This window comes from Mobula hypostoma, chromosome 19 (genome assembly GCF_963921235.1).
Source record: "Mobula hypostoma chromosome 19, sMobHyp1.1, whole genome shotgun sequence".
Classification (NCBI taxonomy): domain Eukaryota; kingdom Metazoa; phylum Chordata; class Chondrichthyes; order Myliobatiformes; family Myliobatidae; genus Mobula; species Mobula hypostoma.
The window spans coordinates 48,000,182-48,022,394 of NC_086115.1; the positions used below are offsets into that span (position 1 = coordinate 48,000,182).

The window sequence follows — 22,213 nt, forward strand, 5'->3', positions numbered from 1 at the left end:
TAGGAAGAGGTACAGTCGACGTTTCGGGCCGAGACCCTTCGTCATGACTAACTGAAAGAAGAGATAGTAAGAATTTTGAGAGTGGGAGGGGGAGGGAGAGATCCAAAATGATAGGAGAAGACAGGAGGGGGAGGGATGGAGCCAAGAGCTGGACAGGTGATTGGCAAAAGGGATATGAGAGAATCATGGGACAGAAGGCCCAGGGAGAAAGAAAAGGGGGGGGGGGAACCCCGAGGATGGGCAGGGGGTATAGTGAGACGGACAGAGGGAGAAAAAGGAGAAAGAGAGAAAGAATGTGTGTACATAAATAAATAATGGATGGGGTACGAGGGGGAGGTAGGGCATTAGCGGAAGTTTGAGAAGTCAATGTTCATGCCATCAGGTTGGAGGCTACCCAGACGGAATATAAGGTGTTGTTTCTCCAACCTGAGTGTGGCTTCATCTTTACAGCAGAGGAGGCCGTGGATAGACATATCAGAATGGGAATGGGGCGTGGAATTAAAATGTGTGGCCACTGGGAGATACTGCTTTCTCTGGCGGACAGAGCGTAGATGTTCAGCGAAACGATCTTCCAGTCTGCGTTGGGTCTCGCCAATATATAGAAGACCACATTGGGAGCAACGGACACAGTATATCACCCCAGCCGACTCACAGGTGACTCCTCATGAATGTGAAGGATGCAAGTAATAATTTCAATTCAAATTCAAAGTCACTCATTACTACCTCAGCAACATCATTTTCCAGTGGTCCAATATCAACCCTCACCCTCTTTTACGCTTTATATAACAGAAAAAACTTATAGTATCCTGCTTTATATTATTGGCTAGTTTGCCCTCATCTATCATCATTTCCCTTTTAAAAGCTTTTTTATTTGCCTTTTATTGGATTTTAAAAGCTTCCCAATCATCCAACTCCCCACTCACTTTTGCTACTTTGTATGTCCTTTCCTTGGCTTTTATGCAGTCCTCAACTTCCCTTGTCAACCACGGTTGCCTACCCCTGCCATCTGAGACAACTTCTGTGGGACATATCTATCCTGCGCCTTGTGAACTATTCCGAGAAACTTCAGCCATCTCTGTTCTGCCTTCATCCCTGCTAGTATCCTCCTCCAATCCACCTGGGCGGTGTTTCACCTGACTGTATGATCTGCAGATTTTTTGAAACTGTAAAAAAATTTGTTTCCATTTCCTTTGATCAAAAGAAATGAATGTGATTAAGTTAAATTCTTTAACGGAAATGTTGTACTTCAGAACTCAATTTATAGTCTAGAGTTCACTTGGAAGAAAAAGTTCCTCTAATTTATTAATCCTGCAAGTCATACTATATACTTAACTCTTGAACATCACTGAACTGGCAAGTGGTAACTGGGCAGAATTCCATTATACACTTGTGTTGCTAAAATGATTTTGGAGAGTCAAGAATCAAGCAATCTGTTTCAGGATACTCAGCCTATTCATTTGACTGCTTAAAGGAATGGTGGTCCCAGCAATATTGAAAAACTGAAATTTGGAGTTAGCAAATGCATTGGATATCAGAAGTGGGTGACTATCTATCTGACACACTTAGCACAAATACTATTTGCCAATCATCACCCAGGCTGAATATCATGTTGTTCTCACAGGAATAGGCTGCTTTATTTCCTTAAAGAACTGTGAATAGAATAATCACTAAAATCATCAATAAGCAGCACTTCCCTATCCATTTGAGCCTAAAAAGAAGGGTTGTCATTGATGAAGTAGCTGAAGATATTTGGGGCTGTGCCATTGCCCTGAGAAATTCATGTACCAAAACCCTGTAGTTATGATGACTGACCTTCAATAAACATAATCATCTTTTTGTGCGCAGGAGAGGACTATTAATTTTCCCTGTATTGCACTGACGTCCGTTTAACTGGGGCTATCAGATAACATATTCAGTTAAGTATAGCTTCGATCGTTAGTGAATCTTGCTTCACCTACTTTCATGCAGAAATCAAATTACACACAGAAATCCTAAAATTCCCCACAAAATTTGGGTTTTTCCCATTTTTCAACAACCTATAAATAAATTGAATTTAAGGATTATAATAATTACATATAGAATTTAAAATATCCAGTTGATCTCAGCTTCAAAGGAGACACTCCCTGAAAGTGGTTTGACATTTTCCATACTTCACACTGCTATTCTTTTTGCCAAATTTATATCACACCACTAAGAGCAATTCTGTTCTTTTCTATAGCATTCCATGTTACAGCAATCTACAAAATAACATTTTTGCCATCTTCTTTGTTATTTCTGAACATAACCAGAATCAGGTATAATCTAACTGGCATATATCAGGAAATTGGGTGTTTTGTGGCAATAAATACATTGTAATACATAATAATAAAAACTATAAATTACAGTACGTATATATAAGTGAAAATTAAATTAAATTAGCAGTGGAAAAAGAGAGAGGGAAAATACTGAGGTAATGTTCAAAGGTTCATAGTCCATTCAGAAATCAGACGGCAGGGGGGAATAAGTTGTACCTGAAATCCATGCCCTGGGTGATAGGGGTGCTAAATAATGGATGTCACCTTTTTAAGGCATCACCTTTTCAAGGCAACTCCTGCCTCCAGTTCTCAACCCTTTCCCTATTAATCCAATCACGACTCAAAACTCTTTTGGGCATCTTGACTGAAATATAGTAAGACTTAATATCACTTATTCCTTTATAATTGATGCTGCGTGTTCAGCAGCAACTTGTTGAATTGACGCTGCATAAATTCCATAGCTTTAATATTATTTTAATACTTGAATATCTAAATCAGGAATTAGTCTGACAAATATGAACCACCAGGAAACCTAAAGGATAATACAGCAAGTACAATCAACTACTGCTCTCCTTCCAAAATGCATTGCAGTTTAACAACCCAATCTTCCAAAAGTAATGTGTTACCAACATGCTAACTACTTTGAAAACCATTTGTATCTGATCTATTGTTGTTGAATAATGACAACTGCATATACAGTATTGTGCCAAAGTCTGAGGCACCCTAGATTGATTAAGTATATTGTTTAAGATGGTATCGCCTCTACAGAGCCCTGATCTCAATAGCACCTAGGCTATCTGGGATGAACTGGAGAAACAGAAGCAACCAAGACAGTCAAAGTCTGCAGAGGAACTATTGTCCAAGACGCTTGGAACAACCTACCAGCCGATTTTCTAATAAAACTGCGTGATAATGTACCTAAGAGATTTGATGCAGTTTTAAAGGCAAAGATGGTCACCTAAAACATTGATTTATTTTTTTACTGTTTTACTGCTCTTTATAGTAATTTTTTGACATTTAGAAACTTCATTCCATTATTTTTGAAAATATCTTCATTTTAGTTTTTTTTTACATGTGCCTAAGACTTTTACACAGTCCTGCAATTCTCACTTAGTTGACACATTGCTTCTTCAATCTCCTTACTCATCACAAGCCACCTTGGTTCTTGCACCCATAAAACATCATCCTCATATAGTATGTAGTAAGTAGATTCAACACATGACAAAATGAACCAATATTTTCCATGTAGTGCTGATTAACTAAAATAGCAAACAGCTGTTTGGAATTAAACATCTACTTGGATTCACAAGCTCACCCTTTGCCTTCAACTGTTGCTTCTTTGAGTTGAATATACGAAGCTGGAAAAATACCCTACAAGAAAACAATACTTAATTAGAACAATTTCATTCTACAATCAGAAGTGACATTTTACTATTGACATCAGATCTTAGAAGTTACTACATATTCTGCCAAGATTAATGCTCACAGCAAATTGAAATAAAGAAAATAAATCAGTTAACATTATAGTACGTTACTGTCACACATTCCTTACATATGTATTCATTAATATACCAAAGAGTCACATTAATCAAACATTGTAGTCAATGTTCCAAAACGGCAATGAAGCCATTTCATTCTGTCAACAATCTCAGACGGGTAAACAAACAACACCATCTAAAATGATAGAATTTATTTATACTACTAGTGCACAGGAACATCTTGAAAAAGTCAAAAATAGATGAACATGAAGGAACCATAAATTTCATCCCTTACAAACTCTTAATATTATTGTTTCCATAAGAGCTTTAAGCTATCCCTCAGTCAATAATGGAAAAAAAATTTCAGGGCTGCCATAGTGGCATAGTGGGTAACACAGTGCTATTATAGTTCAAGACATGCCAGAGTTTAGAGTTCTATTCCTGCGCTGCTTGTCAAGAGTTAGTATGTCCTCCCCATGGAATGCGTGTATTTTTCCCGGATGCTCTGGTTTCCTCTCACAGTTGAAAGACAAACCAGGTAGATTAATTGATCATTGCAAGTCATCCAATGATTAGTCAAGGTTAATCGGAGTTGTGCGGTTGCTGGGGCATCGTGGCTCGATTTCGCATCTACTTCATGCTGCATCGCTAAATAAATAAATTCGCGCTTCATCGCCTGACTAACTAGGTCAAGGAACTGGAGCTGGATGCATTCACGACCATCCAAGAAGCTGGAACCCTCACAGATGAGACTTTTACTGAGGTGATCTTACCTAGAGTTCAGGATTCATATGGTCGCTGGGGGACCACCAGAAGTAAGGGCAGTAAGCAGTTAATGCAGGGTTCCCCTGTCGCCATTCCCCTCAACAACAAATATAACCCTTACGACACTGCTGGAAGAGGGGGAGGGGAATGACCTCTCAGGGCACAGTCCAGTGACACTTTGGCTGGCTCTGAGGCTCAGCTGGGAAGAGTTAAGGTCAGGCAGAGCAATACCAATGTGATTCAATAGTTAGGTAGACGGACAGCAGATTCTCTGGCTACAAAAGAGAAACCAGGATGGTGTGTTGCTTCCCAGGTGCTAGGGTCCAGGATGTCTCTCAGAGCAACTGCAGAAGATTCTCAAGAGGGTAGGTGGGCAGCCAGAGACACCAATGAGATAGGTAGAAAGGGAGAAGAGGTCCTGCGCAGTGAGTATAGGGGTTAGGAAAGAGACTGAGGAGCAGGACCTCCAAGGTAGTAATCTCTGAATACTCCCAGTACCATATGCTATTCAATGCAGAATAAGATAAATGCGTGGCTGAGAAAGTGGTGCAAGGGGCAGGTTTCTGGGTCATTGGGATCTCTTCTTGGGAAAGTATGACCTTGGGTTATACCTGAACCCAAGAGGAACTAATACCCTTGCAGGCAGGTTTTGTTAGAGCTGTTGGGGAGGGTTTAAGCCAAATTGAGAGGGGGATAGGAACTGGAGTGATAGGGCTGAGGATAGGGCAGTTGGTATAAAAGTCAATGCAGTATGCAGTGAGACTGTGGGGAAGGACAGGTAGACGACAGGACAAAATTGCAGTCAGTGGGATGAGTTGAAATGTAACACATGGGCAAAAATCGAAAAGGGTAATGAATACAGGAATTAAAGTGTTATATTTGAATGCATGTAGTATATGAAATAAGGCAGATGATCGTGTGGCACAGTTGGAGATTGGCAGGTACGACATTGTGAGCATCATTGAGTCGTAGCAAAGAAAAGATCATAGTTGGGAGATTAACAGACAAAGATACACCTTTTATTGAAAGAACAGGCAGATACACATAAGGGGTGGGGTGTCTCTGTTGGTAAAAAGAATGAAACTAAATCCTTAGAAAGACTCCTTGTGGGTAGAAACTGTAAGGGTAAAAAGCTCTGATGTGAGTTATAGACAGGATACAGGATCCCAAACAGTAGCCAGGACATGGGATATAAATTTCAAAGGGAAATAGAAAAGGAATGTTATGAAGGCAAAGTTAAGATAGTCACGGAAGATTTCTATGTGTAGGTACTTTACAAAAATCAGGTTGGTCCTGGATCCCAAGAGAGGGAATTTGTAAAAAGCCTACAAGATGGCTTTTCAGAGCAGCTTGTGGTTCAGCCCACTAGGAGAAAAGCAATTCTGGATTGGGTGTTGTGTAATGAACCAAATTTGATTAGGAAGCTTAAGGAATTCTGAAGAGTCAGATACGATAGCATTCACCTTGCAGTTTTGGAGGGGTAAGATAAAGTCAGATGTATCAGTATTACAGTTGACTAAAGGGCATTACTGAGCCATGAAAGAGGAACTGGTCAAAGTTAATTGGAAAGGGACAACAGCAGAGATGATACCAGAACAACTGGACCTTCTGGGGACAATTCAGAAGGCTCAAGACAGATACATTCCAAAGATGAAGAAGTATTCTAAAGTGAGGATGAGGCAACCATGGCTGATGAGGGAAGTCAAATACAGCATAAAATAACAAAATATAATATAGTGGAAAGTTAGGAGTTTGGAAAGCTTTTAAAAACCAGAAGGCATGCCAATAAATTCCACAGATCCACCACTCTCTGGCTAAACAATTTCCTCCTCATTCCCTGTTCTAAACGGACATCGCACTATTTGGAGGCTGTGCCCTCCGGTCCTACACTTATTCGCAATAGGAAAAATCCTCTCCACATCCAATGTTGTCAACCAGCTGCACATAGTTTGCTGCTTCATAGTTGCCAAGAAAATTTTCAACAACATCCTTGAACGCCCTTTTGACAATTTGGCGACAATAAAGTATAAAGTACAAAAGCCTTCCATGCGATTTTCTCCAGTCCCATTAGAAGTTCTTCAGACTGCCTGTGGATGGATGACCTGTTTGATTTGTGGACCAACGAAAATGCTTTCCTTAATCTTGGCATTAAATATTCTGGGAAACATCCGCCTCAAATATCGAAATCCTTCATGGAATTTTTTTGTGCCTGGTGACAAGAGATTCCATCCTTACAGTCTTGAACCCAGTAACTCTGCTTCTGCCTTTGACAAACTCAAGACTTTGACCAGGTTAACTCAGACTGAGTAATTCCGGCAGCCCAATCAGTGGCGGGAACACAGCACAACAACAAAGTTTCTTGCAGGTCAGCATAGCCTGCTTAAAAGGAGAGCTTTGCAGGCGTTCGGGCTCATTCTGGCTGTTGAATCAGTGGTCCAAGCAGATTACATCGACAAGGTTTCTCGCAGGTCGATGACGCTTGTTTAAAGGAGAGCTTCACAAGCATTCAGGTTCATTCTGGCGACCCAACCAACAGTGGGAGCACAGCACAGCAAATTAAGTAAAAGTACAGGAGGGACAAGTGGGGCAACCATTGTTTTGAATAGACCATTGTGTTGAGAGTAGGACTGTCAGGCTCGAAAGAAGCACTGGCTCTGAGTAACTTTCTGTTAACGTTCCCTTTTTTTTACTGTACCTAGTGTAGTAAATGGCCACTGTGTGTTCTTCATGGATGCTGGAGGGGAACTACATCTGCGTGAAGTGCATCCAGGTGCAGCTCCTTAAAAACAGTGTTAGGGATCTGGTGCAGCAGCTGGATGACATTTGGCTTCTACAGGAGAGTGAGAAGATGATCGATCAGAGTTACAGCGGAGTAGTCACTCTGAAGCTGCAGGAGGCGAGAAGCTGGTTAACTGTCAGGAGGAATAGAAATGTGAATAGGCAGATGGATGATGTTGAATCCTTCTGGGTTGAGTTAAGAAACTGCAAGAGAAAAATAGTCTCCAAAAAAGAGGGGTATCGTCCTGTGGAGTGGTCAAATGGGTCCAGTCGTCAAAGTGGCAAGGCTTTGGCTCAAAAGGGTTTCCCAGAGAACAGGCGAAGGCAAAATAAAAAGGTAAATTCATTCCTTATTTCTTTTTTCTTATTTAACCTTTGAAAGAATAGGGGATCTGTCTACCGGGCCAGCGTTCTGTTTTGGGTGTCAGATATGGGATTTCCGGGAGTCTACCAGCCTCCCCGATGGCCACATCTGCAATCAGATACAACTCCTTAGAGACCATGTTAAAGAACAGGAGCTACAGCTCAATGAACTTTGGCTTGATAGGAAAAGTGAAGAGGTGATACAGGAGCTACAGGGAGGTAGTCACCCCAAGGCTACAGGTAACAGATAAATGGTTGACTGTCAGGAAAGGGAAGGGGAAACATCAGATAGTTGAGAGAACTCCTGTGGCAGTCCCCCTCAGCAATAAGTACTCCATTTTAGGTACTGTTGGGGGGGGGGGAATGTACCGGGGGAAGCAACAGCCCTGTGACTCAGAAGCATAGGGAAATGTACAGGGTATCAGCAGTAATAGGGGACTCTATAGTTAGGGGGACAGATGTGGAACTCCGTGGATGCAAAAAAGAAACATGGATGGTAGTTTGCCTCCCAGGTGCCAGGGTTCACGATGTTTCTGAACCCCTTCACAGTATCCTGAAAAGGGAAGGTATGCAGCCAGAGGTCATAGTACATATTGGTACCAACAACATGGGTAGAAGAGGGGAGGAGATCCTGAAAACTAAATACAGGGAGTTAGGAAGCAAGCTGAGAAGCAGGACCTCAGGACAGTGAGGATAGGAATAAAATGAGGTGGCAGGTAAATGTGTGGGTGAAGAATTGCAGCAGGGGCGAGGGATGGATTCAGATTTCTGGATAACTGGTACCTCTTCTGGGACAGGTGTGACCTGTAGAAAAGGAACAGGTTGCACTTGAATCTGAGGGGGACCAATATTCTTGCGGACAGGATTGCTACAACTGTTGGGAGTGGTTTAAAAATATGGCAGGGGGATGGGAACCAGTATAATATGGCTGAGGTGAAGCCAGCAGAATAACAAGTAGATGATGGGTGTAACATGACTACAAGGAAAGACAAGCCAATGATTGGGTACAAACGCAGACGGAGCAAAGAGTTAAATTGTACCATGAGGCAAAATTCAAAAAGGCATAGAATGCAGGACTGAAGGTGCTATATTTAGCATTTGGAATAAGGTGGACGAACTCATGGCGCAATTACAGATTGGTCGGTATGACACTGAGCCTCACTGAGTCACAGCTGAAAGAAGGCCATAGTTGGGAGCTTAGCAACAAAGGATATACTTTATATTGAAAGGACAGGCAGAAGGGTATAGGCGGTGGTGTGCCTCTGATGGTAAGAGATGGAATTACATCTTTAGAAAGAGGTGACAAAGAGTTAGGGAAAGTTGAATCTTTGTGGGTGGAGTCAAGAAACTGCAAGGGTAAAATAATGGGAGAGAATCGTGTATCAGATTCCAAATAGTAGTCAAGATGTGGAGTTGTGATTGCAAAGGGAGCTGGAAAAGGTATGTGATAAGGGTAATGCACAATTGCAATGGGGGACTTCAATATACAAGGGGATTGGGAAAATCAGGTTGGTGTCGGATCGCAAGAAGGAATTTGTTTAACGCCAACGAGATAACTTTTTAAAGCGTATTTGGGGGAAGGCTATTTTAGATTGGGTGTATTGTAATAACCCAGATACCATTAGGGAGCTTAAAATAAAGGAACCCTTAGGAGGCAGTGATCATAATAAGATTGAATTCATACTGCAATTTGAGAGGGAGAATCACAAGTCACATGTATCAGTATCACAATGGAATGAAGGGAATTACAGAGGCATGAGAGAGGTGCCCTGATGGATAGGAGGAGGATATTATCGGGGATTAACAGCTGAGCAGAACTGGCTGAAGTTTCTGGGAATAGTTCACAAGGTGCAGGGACTGATCTGTCCCACAGAAGAAGTAGTTCTCAAATGCCAGGGGCAACCGTGGCTAACAAGGGAAGTTAAGAACTGCATAAAAGCCAAGAAAAGGACATATAAGGTAGCAAAAGCAAGTGGGAATTTAGATAATTGGGAAGCTTTTAAAATCCTACAAAAGGCAACTAAAAAAAAAGCTACAAGAAGGGGGTAAAAGATAAAATCTGAGGGCAAACTAGCCAATATATAAAGCAGGATACTAAAAGCTTTTTCAGTTATATAAAGAGGAAAAGGGAGGTGAGAGTTGATATTGAACCACTGGAAAATGATGCTGCTGAGGTAGAAATGGGGGACAAAGAAATGGCAGATGAACTTAGTAACTACTTTGCATCAGTCTTCACTGTGGAAGACATAAGCAGCGTGCTAGAGGTCCATGAGTGTCAGTGAGCAGGAATGAGTGCCATTGCCAAAGTGTTCGGCAAACTCAAAGGTCTTAAGGTGGATAAGTAGACCAAAGGACTACATCCCAGAGTCCTGAAAGAGGGTGCTGAAGAGATAACGAATGCATTGGTTATGATCTTTCAAGAATCACTTGATTCTGGCATGGTCCTGGAGGACTGGAAAATTGCAAATGTCACTCCACTCTTCCAGAAGAAATAAAGGCAAAAGAAAGGAAATTATAAGCCAGGCAACATAGACAAAATGCTGGAGGAACTCAGAAGGGCAGGCAGCATCTATGGAAAAAAGTACAGTCGATGTTTCAGGCCGAGACATTGACTGTACTTTTTTCCATAGATGCTGCTTGGCCTGCTGAGTTCCTCCAACATTTTATGTGTGTTGCTTGTATTTCCAGCATCTGCAGATTTTATCTTGATGAAAATTAAAAGCCAGTTAGCCTAACCTCAGTGGTTGGGGAAGTGATGAGTCTATTACTAAGGATGAGATTTCAGGGCAATTTGGAGAGTAATGATAAAATAAGACAAAGTCAGCATGGTTTCTGTGAAGGGAAATCTTGCCTGACAAACTGTTAGAGTTCTTCAAAGAAGTAACAAGCAGGGTGGACAAAGGAGAGGCAATGGATGTTATTCACTTAGATTTTCAGAAGGCATTTGATAAGGTGTCACACATGAGGCTGCTTAACAAGACTCTATGGCGTTACAGGAAAGATACCGGCATGGACAGAGGAATGGCCAACACGCAGGAGGCAGCCAGTAGCAATAAAGGGAGCTTTTTCTGGTTGGCTACCAGAGAATAGTGGTGTTCCTCAGGGGTCAGTATTGGCACCGCTACTTTTCCCATTGTTTGTAAATGGTTTAGATAGTGGAATTGATGGCTTTATGGCAAAGTTTGCAGATGATACGAAGATAGGTGGAAGGATAGGTAGTGTTGAAGAATCAATGCAATTGCAACATGGCTCAGACAAATTAGAAGAATAGACAAAAATGTGGCAGATGGAATGCAGTGTTGGGAAATGTATGATAATGCCTTTTGGAAAAAGAAACAGTAGTGTGGACTATCATCTAAATGAAGAGAAAAATTCAAACATCAAAGGTGTGGAGGGGCTTAGGAGTCCTTGTGCAAGACTCCCAGAAGGTTAATTTACAGGTTGAGTCTGTGGTAAAGAAGACAAGTGCAATGTTGGTATTTATTTAAAGGGGAATAGAATATAAAACCACAGAGATAACACTGAGGCTTTATAAGATTCTTGTCAGGCCGCACTTAGAGTATTGTGAACAGCTTTGCGCCCCATATCACAGGAAGGATGTGTTGTCATTAGAGAGAGTCCAGATGAGGTTCTCTGGAACCCTGTAACTGGAGGTATGTGCAGGGATCCGTTGTTGTTTGTCATCCATATCAACACTCTGGATTATAATGTAGTAAAGTGAATCACCAATTTTTGAATGACGTCAAGATTGGGGGTGTAGTGGACAGTGAGGAAGGCTATCAAAACTTGCAGTGGGATCTGGGCCTGCTGGGAAGGTTGGATGAAAAATGGCGGATAAATTTGATGCAGATAAATGAGAAGTGTTAAGGTTTCCGAGGACAAATCAGGGGAGGACTTAAACATTGAGCACTAGAATACCGAGGAGTATGGTTAACCGAAGGATCGAGAAACACAGATCCATAATTCCATTACAGTGGGGTCATAGATAGATAGGGCCATAAAGACTTCTTTTTGGCACCAAGGCCTACATAAGTATAAGTATTGAATACAGGAGTTAAAGCCATATGTTGAAATTGTATAAGGCATTAGCGATGCCTAATTTGGAGTATTATGTGCAGTACTGGTCACCAATCTATAAGAAAGATATCAATAAGATTGAGAGTATAGAGAATATTTACAAGGATGTTGCCGGGACTTGAGGAGCTGAGTTATAGGGAAAGGCTGAATGGGTTAGGACTTTGTTCCCTGGAGCGTAGGAGAATGAGGGGAGATTTGGTAGACATACAAAATTATAAGGGGTATAGATAGGTCAAATGCAATATTTTTTCACTGATGTTGGGTGGGTGAGACTAGAATTAGAGGCTAAGGGTGAAAAGTGAAACATTTAAAGCAAGGGCCCCCAACCTTTTTTATGCCACGGAGCCTTACCAATAACCAAGGGATCCATGGACGCAGTTTGAGAACCCTTGGTTTAAGGGAAATATGAGGGGTAACTTCTTCACTTAGAGGGTGGTGCAAGTGTAGAACAAGCTGCCAGCAGAAGTGGTGGATGCAAGTTCAATTTCAACATTTAAGAAAAATTTGGAAAGATACAAGGATGGGAGGACCATGGAAGGAAGAATAATTGTTTGGCGCACACTAGATGGCCAGAAGGGTCTGTTTCTGTGCTATGGTGTTCTGTGATTCTACATAGGTAGAGGGAAAGCACCAGGTCCTTTCTTGTAATTTATCTTTCAACTCTGATTATGCTGATGTCAAAAGGGAGTGCATATTTAGACTAATGGAGTACTGTTCATAAACACTGAAATGTAAGTAGGAAAATTGTTTTCAGGTTGTACCTATATAGAATCACAGAACACTATTGCACAGACCCTTCTGTCTGATTCTTGCTTCCTAAACCTTAAGTAAACTTTTTTCTTCTTTGACTAAATCTGTCAACCTCATCTGTCAACCACGGTTCCTTCACCCTACCGTCCTTTCCCTGCCTGAATGGGACAAACCTACCCATTTACTCCTTGCAAGTACTCCTTAAACAACCTCCACATTTCCATTGTGCATTTCTCTATCTGTTCCCAATTTACACTTCCAAATTCCTGCCTAATTATCATCATAATTCCCCCATTCCCAATTAAATACTTTCCCATCCAATCTGCTCCTATTCCTCTTGAAGGCTATGGTAAAGGTCAGTGTGTTGTGATCACTGTCTCTAAAATGCTCACCCAGTGAGAGATCTGACAGCCGAGCAGATTCATTGCCCCGTATCAGATCCAGTATGGGCTCACCTCCAGTATGGCCTGTCTACATATTGTGTCAGGAATCTTTCCTGAACACAACTAACAAATTCCAAATACAAGAAAATCTACAGATGCTAGAAATCCAAGCAACAGTCACAAAATGCTAAAGGAACTCAGCAGGCCAGGCAGCATCCATGGAAAAGAGTAAGAGCCGACGTATTGGGCTAAGACCCCAAATTCCACTGCATCTAAACCTTTCGTACCCAGAAGATGCCATATATCAGGGAAACTGAAGTCACCCATAACAACAACACTGTTGTTTTCACACCTTTCCAAAATGTCTGACTCCTGATCTGATCTTAGGCTGTTTTCAGGTATCTCATAGACAAGCACTCTAGATCACTATGTTCCTGTAACCTAAATATATCTTAATATTTATCATTGTTTCTTTTGACTTCTTTCTTGATCTCAAATGCATTGCCTCTGCTTTCTCTGGCCATTCATTACTCTTTTTTAAAACTGTGGCACCATATGACCAGTTCTTCATTTGTTTTGTATCATGCCTGTAGCAAAGAAAATTGAAATTGTGGTCTCAGCTTGCATCTCTGAGTAGCCTGAGTTGAACCTCATGATTTATCCACTTTTAAAGATATGTTCTCACTTAATGTTTGTAATATCCAATATCCTGTATTGTTCCTCTCTAATATCAATGTTTGCAGCACTTGTAGCACAAATGTAAGTTGATTTTTACATATTATTAAATATGCATTATTCTTCTATCTTACATTTAAATGCACAATCCCCAAATTTTATAAATTCAGTGCACTTTAAAATGTTAGGAAATCTTTCTATTTTCTCTATGACAATTAAGAGTAATGCATATTTCTTAAGATAGACTTTTTGTTATGATTAATAAACTCAAGCAAAAAAAGCAGAAACAATACATGGCAATCCTGTTTAATGCAGAGATTGTTTAAGGAGTACTTGCAAGGAGTAATGGATAGGTTTGTCCCATTCAGGCAAGGAAAGAACAGTAGGGTGAAGGAACCATGGTTGACAGATGAGGAACATATAGTCAAAGAAGAAAAAAAGTTTACTTAAGGTTTAGGAAGCAAGAATCAGACAGAGATCTAAAGATTCGGAGCAAGAAGGCTACAAGTATGGTTGATTTCTCAGAGCGAAGGGAGTTTTTTTTACTACTCAGGGTAAAAGAGAGGCGAGATTGCGCAGGCGCGTGATGTCAGCCAGTACAGCACAAAAGGTTTAAAAAGAAGACCACCATGTCCAGCAGGCAGCAGAGTAAGAGGCAGCAGAGTGCTAGGGCTTTTAGTGGGAAAGTGTGCATGGAACCCGGGGAAATAGCAGAGGTACTTAACGAATACTTTACTTCAGTATTCACTATGGAAAACGATCTTGGTGATTGTAGTGATGACTTGCAGCGGACTGAAAAGCTTGAGCATGTAGATATTAAGGAAGGGGATGTGCTGGAGCTTTTGGAAAGCATCAAGTTGGATAAGTCGCCGGGACCGGATGAGATGTACCCCAGACTACTGTGGGAGGTGGGGGAGGAGATTGCTGAGCCTCTGGTGCTGATCTTTGTGTCATCAATGGGGACAGGAGAGGTTCCAGAGGATTGGAGGGTTGCGGATGTTGTTTCTTTATTCAAGAAAGGGAGTAGAGATAGCCCAGGAAATTATAGACCAGTGAGTCTTACCTCAGTGGTTGGTAAGTTGATGGAGAAGATCCTGAGAGGCAGGATTTATGAACATTTGGCGAGGTATAATATGATTAGGAATAGTCAGCATGGCTTTGTCAAGGGCAGGTCATGCCTTACGAGCCTGATTGAATTTTTTGAGGATGTGACTAAACACATTGATGAAAGAAGAGCAGTAGATGTAGTGCATATGGATTTCAGCAAGGCATTTGATAAGGTACCCCATGCAAGGCTTATTGAGAAAGTAAGGAGGCATCAGATCCAAGGGGACATTGCTTTGTGGATCCAGACCTGGCTTGCTCACAGAAGGCAAAGAGTGGTTGTAGACGGGTCATATTCTGCATGGAGGTCAGAGCGATTGGAGGAAAGTAATGCAGGGGGATGTCAGAGTTTAAGTTCTTCTTTTTAATAACAGCATGTGATGGGCATGTGGAACACAATGCCAGGGTGGTGGCGAGACCGACAAGTACATTAGGGTACATTTAAGAGACTCTTAGATAGGCACGTGGATGATAGAAAAATAGAGGACTATGTGGAGGGAAGAGTCAGATTGATCTTAGAGTAGATTAAAAGGCCTGTATTGTGCTGTAATTTTCAATGTTCCATGAACTTCACTAAAAATAAACATGATTTTTTTCTTATGACAATTTCAAAGATTTGTGAGGGAAAGCAAGCTGGAAACAAACAAAAGAGTCAGAAAGACTTTTTTTTTTGAGTTGAGTGGTGATAAGGTACATTTTGAACAGAGAGGCAAGAACCTGTGTACATAATGGGTAAGCAAGGCAGTCAAGATGGTGAATTCACAGATAGGCATATGGGGAGGAGAGAATGGGAATGGTACCAGAAGCTGGGAGGTGATAGGCAGAGGTGAGAAAATGCTGATGATAACAGAATCTGATAGGAGAGTAAAGTGAGGTGTGGACTATAGGGAGGGAGGTGGAGAGAGCAGAAGGGAGTATTGGGAAGGAAACCAAGGGAAGAAGTGTGGGGGTGATGGGCAGACTGAGATAATGCATGAGGATAAAGGAGACATTGTGATGGGGAACCAAGAAGGTAGGACAGGAGAGAAAAGGAACAGAAGGGAAACAGTTACAGAAAATGGAGAACTCAGCATTCATATCTCCAAGTTGGAGGTTGTGTAGGTGAAATAAGAGGTTCCTCATTGGCATTTAGCCTCAACTTGGCAGTACAGATGGCCAAGAAGACATGCCGGTGTGAAGAAAGGAGAAGAATTAAAATGGCTGGCAAATGGGAATCCAGACAACCCTGGTGGATGGAGCAAAGGTGCTCGGCTGTTATCTCCAGCTTAGCCAGTGGTGTACCAGCAAATTCCAATAACTCGCCAGTTTTGCCTTTTACAATTGATACAGTCTCCCAACACCAGGATCAGACAACCAAATCAATAGTTAAAATCCTTCACACATTACACAGTACAAACCATTTATAATTAGGGCAATTACTTTGTGGTGATTAAATCAATTACATTAGTGCATAGGTGTCTGGCATTTTTATAGGCTGAAATACATAATGTCATCTATTGTTCTGTAAAGAGTAACCTTAGTCAGGAGTGCTGACATCAAAATTAATCTCCAGAAGTATTTTAGTGAGAGCAGTAAATCTATTGAACAGGCTCCCTAAAGAGATGGCGGAAGCTGACAGTACTCATTCATTCAAATTAGAGAAGTTTACAAATATAAGTAGTTTGAGACATGACATATACTAGATGTGGTAACCTTGGAAGGGACAAGTAAGTAGATGCCCTTGGTTTTTTCATGTTTAGTGATTTTCATGTTCTAACACTTTCATTAGAGAATTTTCACAACAGATTTTAATATACAAAGAAGCTGTTTACTAAATCCTATAACAGATACACATATAAACTTTATAATGCTCACCTTTCTGGCTTTGCGCCTATGTGTGTACCCTCTATACCACCCTAAAAAGAAAATATTAAATACTGTTAATAATCTGAGATTAAAATAGTCTTTGTTTACCTTTGTAATATCTGCATCTCAACTATGCACCTGAATGAAATCAGCACCATGAACCAAACAGAGCAATCAAGATTTTTAAAAAGGATGTATTATGAAAACACAAGAAAATAAAATGACTAGGAGGCCACTCAGCCCTTCAAGCCTGTCCCACCATAGCTGATTTTCCCTGTGCTCGGTACCAGTTTCCCATAGCCCTCAACATGCAGGTAGACTGGAGGAATCAAGTTGGTACTGGACCCCAAGAAAAGGAGTTTGTGGAGTCCCTCCGAGATGGATTCTTAGAACAGCTTGTACTGGAGCCTGCCAGAGAGAACGCAATTCTAGATTTAGTGTTGTGCAATGAACCGGATTTGATCAGGGACCTCGAGGTAAAGTAGCCATTAGGAGGTAGTGACCATACTATGATAAGTTTTAATCTACAATTTGAGAGGGAGAAGGGAAACTCGGAAGTGTCAGTATTACAGTTCAACAAAGGGAACTATGATGCTATGAGAGAGGAGCCGGCCAAAGTTCAATGGAACAATACCCTAGCAGGTATGACAGTGGAACAGCAAAGGCAAGTGTTTCTGGGAGTAATGCGGAAGGTGCAGGATCAGTTCGTTCCAAAGAGGAAGAAAGATCCTAACAGGAGTAAGGGGAGGCCTTGGCTGACAAGGGAAGTAATGGACAGTAGAAAAATAAAAGAGAAGTATAACATAGCAAAGATGAGTGGAAAGCCGGAGGATTGGGAAACTTTTAAAGAGCAGCAGAAGGTAACTAAAAGGGCAATACGCAGAGAAAAAATGAGGTACGAAGGTAAACTAGCCAAGAATATAAAGGAGGATAGTAAAAGCTTCTTTAGGTATGTGAAAAGGAAAAAAATAGTTAAGACCAAAATTGGGCCCTTGAAGACAGAAACGGATAAATTTATTATGGGGAACAAGGAAATGGCAGACGAGTTGAACAGGTACTTTGGATCTGTCTTTACTAGGGAAGACACAAACAATCTCCCAGATATAACAGTGGCCAAAGGACCTAGGGTAATGGATGAACTGAAGGAAATTTATATTAGGCAAGAAATGGTGTTGGATAGACTGTTGGGTCTAAAGGCTGATAAGTCCCCGGGACCTGATGGTCTGCATCCCAGGGTACTTAAGGGGTGGCTTTAGAAATCGTGGACACATTGGTAATCATTTTCCAATGTTCTATAGATTCAGGATCAGTTCCGGTGGATTGGAGGGTGGCTAATGTTGTCCCTCTCTTCAAGAAGGGAGGAAGAGAGAAAACAGGGAATTTTTAGCCTGACGTCGGTGGTGGGAAAGATGCTGGAGTCAATTATAAAAGATGAAATTACGACACATCTGGATATCAGTAACAGGATCGGTCCGAGTCAGCATGGATTTATGAGGGGGAAATCGTGCTTGACTAATCTTCTGGAATTTTTTGAGGATGTAACTATGAAAATGGATAAGGGAGAGCCAGTGGATGTAGTGTAGCTGGACTTTCAGAAAGCCTTTGATACACATAGGAGATTAGTGGGCAAAATTAGGGCACATGGTATTGGGGGCAGAGTACTGACATGGATTGAAAATTGGCTGGCTGACAGAAAACAAAGAGTAGCGATTAACGGGTCCCTTTCGGAATGGCAAGCCGTGACCAGTGGGGTACCGCAGGGTTCAGTGCTGGGACCGCAGCTGTTTACAATATATATTAATGATTTAGATGAGGGAATTAAAAGTAACATTAGCAAATTTGCCGATGACACAAAGCTGGGTGGCAGCGTGAAATGTGAGGAGGATGTTATGAGAATGCAGGGTGAATTGGACAGGCTGGGTGAGTGGGCGAATGCATGGCAGATGCAGTTTAATGTGGATAAATGTAAGGTTATCCACTTTGGTGGTAAGAACAGGAAAGCAGATTATTATCCAAATGGAGTCAAGTTAGGAAAAGGGGAAGTACAACGAGATCTAGGTGTTCTTGTACATCAGTCACTGAAAGCAAGCATGCAAGTATAGCAGGCGGTGAAGAAAGCTAATGGCAAGCTGGCCTTCATAACAAGGGGAATTGAGTATAAGAGCAAAGAGGTCCTTCTGCAGTTGTACAGGGCCCTGGTGAGACCACACCTGGAGTACTGTGTGCAGTTTTGGTCTCCAAATTTGAGGAAGGACATTCTTGCTATTGAGGGAGTGCAGCATAGGTTCAAAAGGTTAATTCCCGGGATGGCGGGACTGTCATATGTTGAAAGATTGGAGCGACTGGGCTTGTATACTCTGAAATTTAGAAGACTGAGAGGGGATCTTATTGAAACATATAAGATTATTAAGGGATTGGACACGCTGCAGGCAGGAAGCATGTTCCCGCTGATGGGTGAGTCCAGAACCAGAGGCCACAGTTTAAGAATAAGAGGTAGGCCATTTAGAACGGAGTTGAGGAAAAACTTTTTCACCCAGAGAGTGGTGGATATATGGAATGCTCTGCCCCAGAAGGCTGTGGAGGCCAAGTCTCTGGATACTTTCAAGAAAGAGATGGATAGAGCTCTTAAAGATAGCGGAATCAAAGGTTATGGGGATAAGGCAGGAACTGGATATTGATTGTGGATGATCAGCCATGATCACAGTGAATGGCGGTGCTGGCTCAAAGGGCCGAATGGCCTACTCCTGCACTTTTTGTCTATTGTCTATTTCCAAATCTTTCAAAACTTGATCTACTTCCTCGTTAAATACCCTCAATGAATTTGCCTTTAGAACCCTCCAGATGATTCATCACCTTCTGCAAGGAATTTCTAATCTGACCTAATCTTGTAATATGTCCCCTCATTTGATCTTCTCCTATCTCAACCAGACTGCCATCCCCTCTAAGAATCTTCTACATCTCAATAAGATCACTGCTCACACTTTTAAAGTCCAAAGACTGTAGATCTAATTCTGTTAACCATATGTGATAGAAACTCCTTTGGTCCTGTGTGAAAGGAATTCCTGTAGCTGTTCATATTACAGCCCAAATGAAAAAATAATTCTTATGACATTAAAAAAAAATCAAATTTCTGACTGAAAATATTTTTGATGAACACAAACTAAGAGCATTACTCTTAAAATGTCAGTTACTAAAATATGGAAACCACAGGAGTTAAGTTTTTTTCATACAAAACATATACTTTTGAGGAGCAAATGGGAAAGAAAAAAGTCACTCTTCATCAAATCAAAATACCTTTTCTGAACTTACTCAGCATACATCTCACATAAATGAATGAAAGGCAATTAGTTGCAGACTATCATGGTGGCTCCAAGTCAATGCAGAGAACTTGTGTACAATAGTGTAGGGGTAGCATGGTAGTGTAGTGGCTAGCATAACCTTATTACAGCAATCAGTTACCCACATTCAGTTCTGCCACTGTATGAAGCTTGTATGTTCCCCTGTGACCATGTGTATTCCCTCCAGGTGCTCCTCTTTCCTCCCACATTCCAAAGACATATGGGTTTGTAGGTTAATTGGTCACGTGTAATTGGGTGAGGCAAACTCATTGGGCCCTGAGGGCCTGTTACCACACTGTATCTCTTAATAAAGTAAACATTTAACTGGATGAATACACCTTGTTTCTTACCACCAAAGCTCATCATCATTTTTCCCGTTTTAAACATTATTTTCAACAAGATATACAGTATAGCAAACATATTCTTCATGCCACAATGCACCTATCAAGCTCATGGCATTTTGTAGTTTGACAAATGCATGATGAATTACTCACTCGGTAAAGTAGGTATAAACAGCTTCTACCTTTTTGTAAAAAGCGTAATAAATTGTTTTCTGTGCACATTCTCTACAGTTTCATTATAAATAAGCACTTTCAAATTAGTCATTATAGATCAATTCATTTTAAAAACAAAAATTACATAAATTTAAAATAAAATCAAAGCACTTATCTAAAACCTTCACAGCTCAGAGAGGCAACATAAATCTATTACTCACATCATATTTATAATATTGCTTTCACAATTCAAATGGTGACATTCAAAAGGTATTAGTCTATCAAACTACAATTACGCGATATGAATAGCTAAAAACTGCAGATACTAGAAATCTGAAATTAAAAACTGGAAAGGCTGAAGATACTCAGCAGTTCAGGCAGCTTCTGTTGAAGACAAAACAATAGAATTAACTTTGTTTCTATTTTAATTGCAAGACAACATAATATTTATAGATATGTTTCATTTCTAACAGGCTCCCTGGGAAAGAAACAATAAATGAAGCACGCCTTGCATGTTAAATAATTTTGCATTTGATATAAAAATTTCAAAGTTAAAGATAGTTGCATAATAATATGATCAGAACAACTCACAGTAAAGTTGGTATTGGGTCCTATCTAAATTGCATTCATCACTTCAGACCATTCCAAAGTCTTTTACAGACAATTAAATGATCCTGAAGTGTGACTACTGACATAATGTAAGAAAAGCTAGTCGACTGTTACACAAGCCTCCACAAACAGGAATACAATATTGATCCAATAACCTTGTATGTTTATGTCTCATTGAAAGTATAATTACTGGCCAGTAGGCTAGGAAATTCTGCTCTTTTACAAAACCCAATCCCCGGTGAGCACTTCTTTACCCAAAATATTTATCTTGGGATGTAGCTAAACATTCACTTACAGCACTTCACCAGTTTACTTACTTACACAAAAAATTAAGCATCATCACGTATATTCATAGCATCATAGAGTCATTTAGTTGTATAGCATATAATGAAGCCTTCTGGCTCTCTGCATCTCTGACCATTATTATGCCGATCCTAATCAACTTTCATTACTTGCCTATCCCTCTACACATTGCTCATTCAAGTACTTGTCCAGATCCCCCATAAATGTTGTTACCATTTCTGCCTCCACCACCTCTTCTGGTAGCTCAATCCAGATATCAACTACTCTGAAAAAGTTATTCCCTCAGATCACATCTAAACCTTACCATGGGAAACAGACTCAGGTTCTGCACCCTGTCTATTCCTCCCATAACTTTATACCTATATCATGTCATCTCTCAGCCACTTTTATTCAAAGAGGACAGATCCAGGCTATCTAATGTCTCCCTATAATTCAAGTCCTCCAATCCAGGCAACATCCTTGTGAACCTTTTCTGCATCGCCACTAGCCTTTCTGTCATTCAGCAACCAGAATTGCACACAACACCCCAAGTATGACCTAAACAACATTTGTACAACTGTAACATGACATCCCATTCTAGCTACTCAATGCCTCGGCCATATGCCTTCTTCAGCACCCTATCGAATTACAAACGTTTGTATGAACATATCCCTAGAGCTAGCTCTCTGTTCAACAACACGCTCCCCAGAGTCCGTCATTCACTGTGTATTTCCAGGTGTGGTTCAACTTCCCAACAATGCATCACTTCACAACTGTCTGAAGTTAAATTCCATTTGCCATTCCCTCAGCCACTTTCCCCAATTGTTCTTATTGAAACCTTCGGCAATCTTTTTCACTGTCCACCGTACACCACCAATTTTGCAAAATTACTAATTATGCTACCTATGTTCTCATCCAAATAATAAATGCATATGACAAACAGCAAAGGGCCAGCACCAAATACTCTGGCACAGTTCT

General features: G+C 40.9%; 1 protein-coding gene across 2 annotated transcripts in view; it reads right to left on the reverse strand.

The window, feature by feature from the left end:
• The window catches only part of dock1 (dedicator of cytokinesis 1), a 575,517-nt gene that overhangs the window by 487,289 nt on the left and 66,015 nt on the right, over positions 1-22,213 (reverse strand). For both annotated transcript variants that reach the window (XM_063071820.1, XM_063071821.1), the window contains exons 3-4: positions 16,522-16,562; positions 3,610-3,665 (exon numbers count right to left, since the gene is read on the reverse strand). In XM_063071820.1, coding sequence (XP_062927890.1) covers positions 3,610-3,665; positions 16,522-16,562 — 97 coding nt within the window. The remainder of the gene's footprint in view (positions 1-3,609; positions 3,666-16,521; positions 16,563-22,213) is intronic.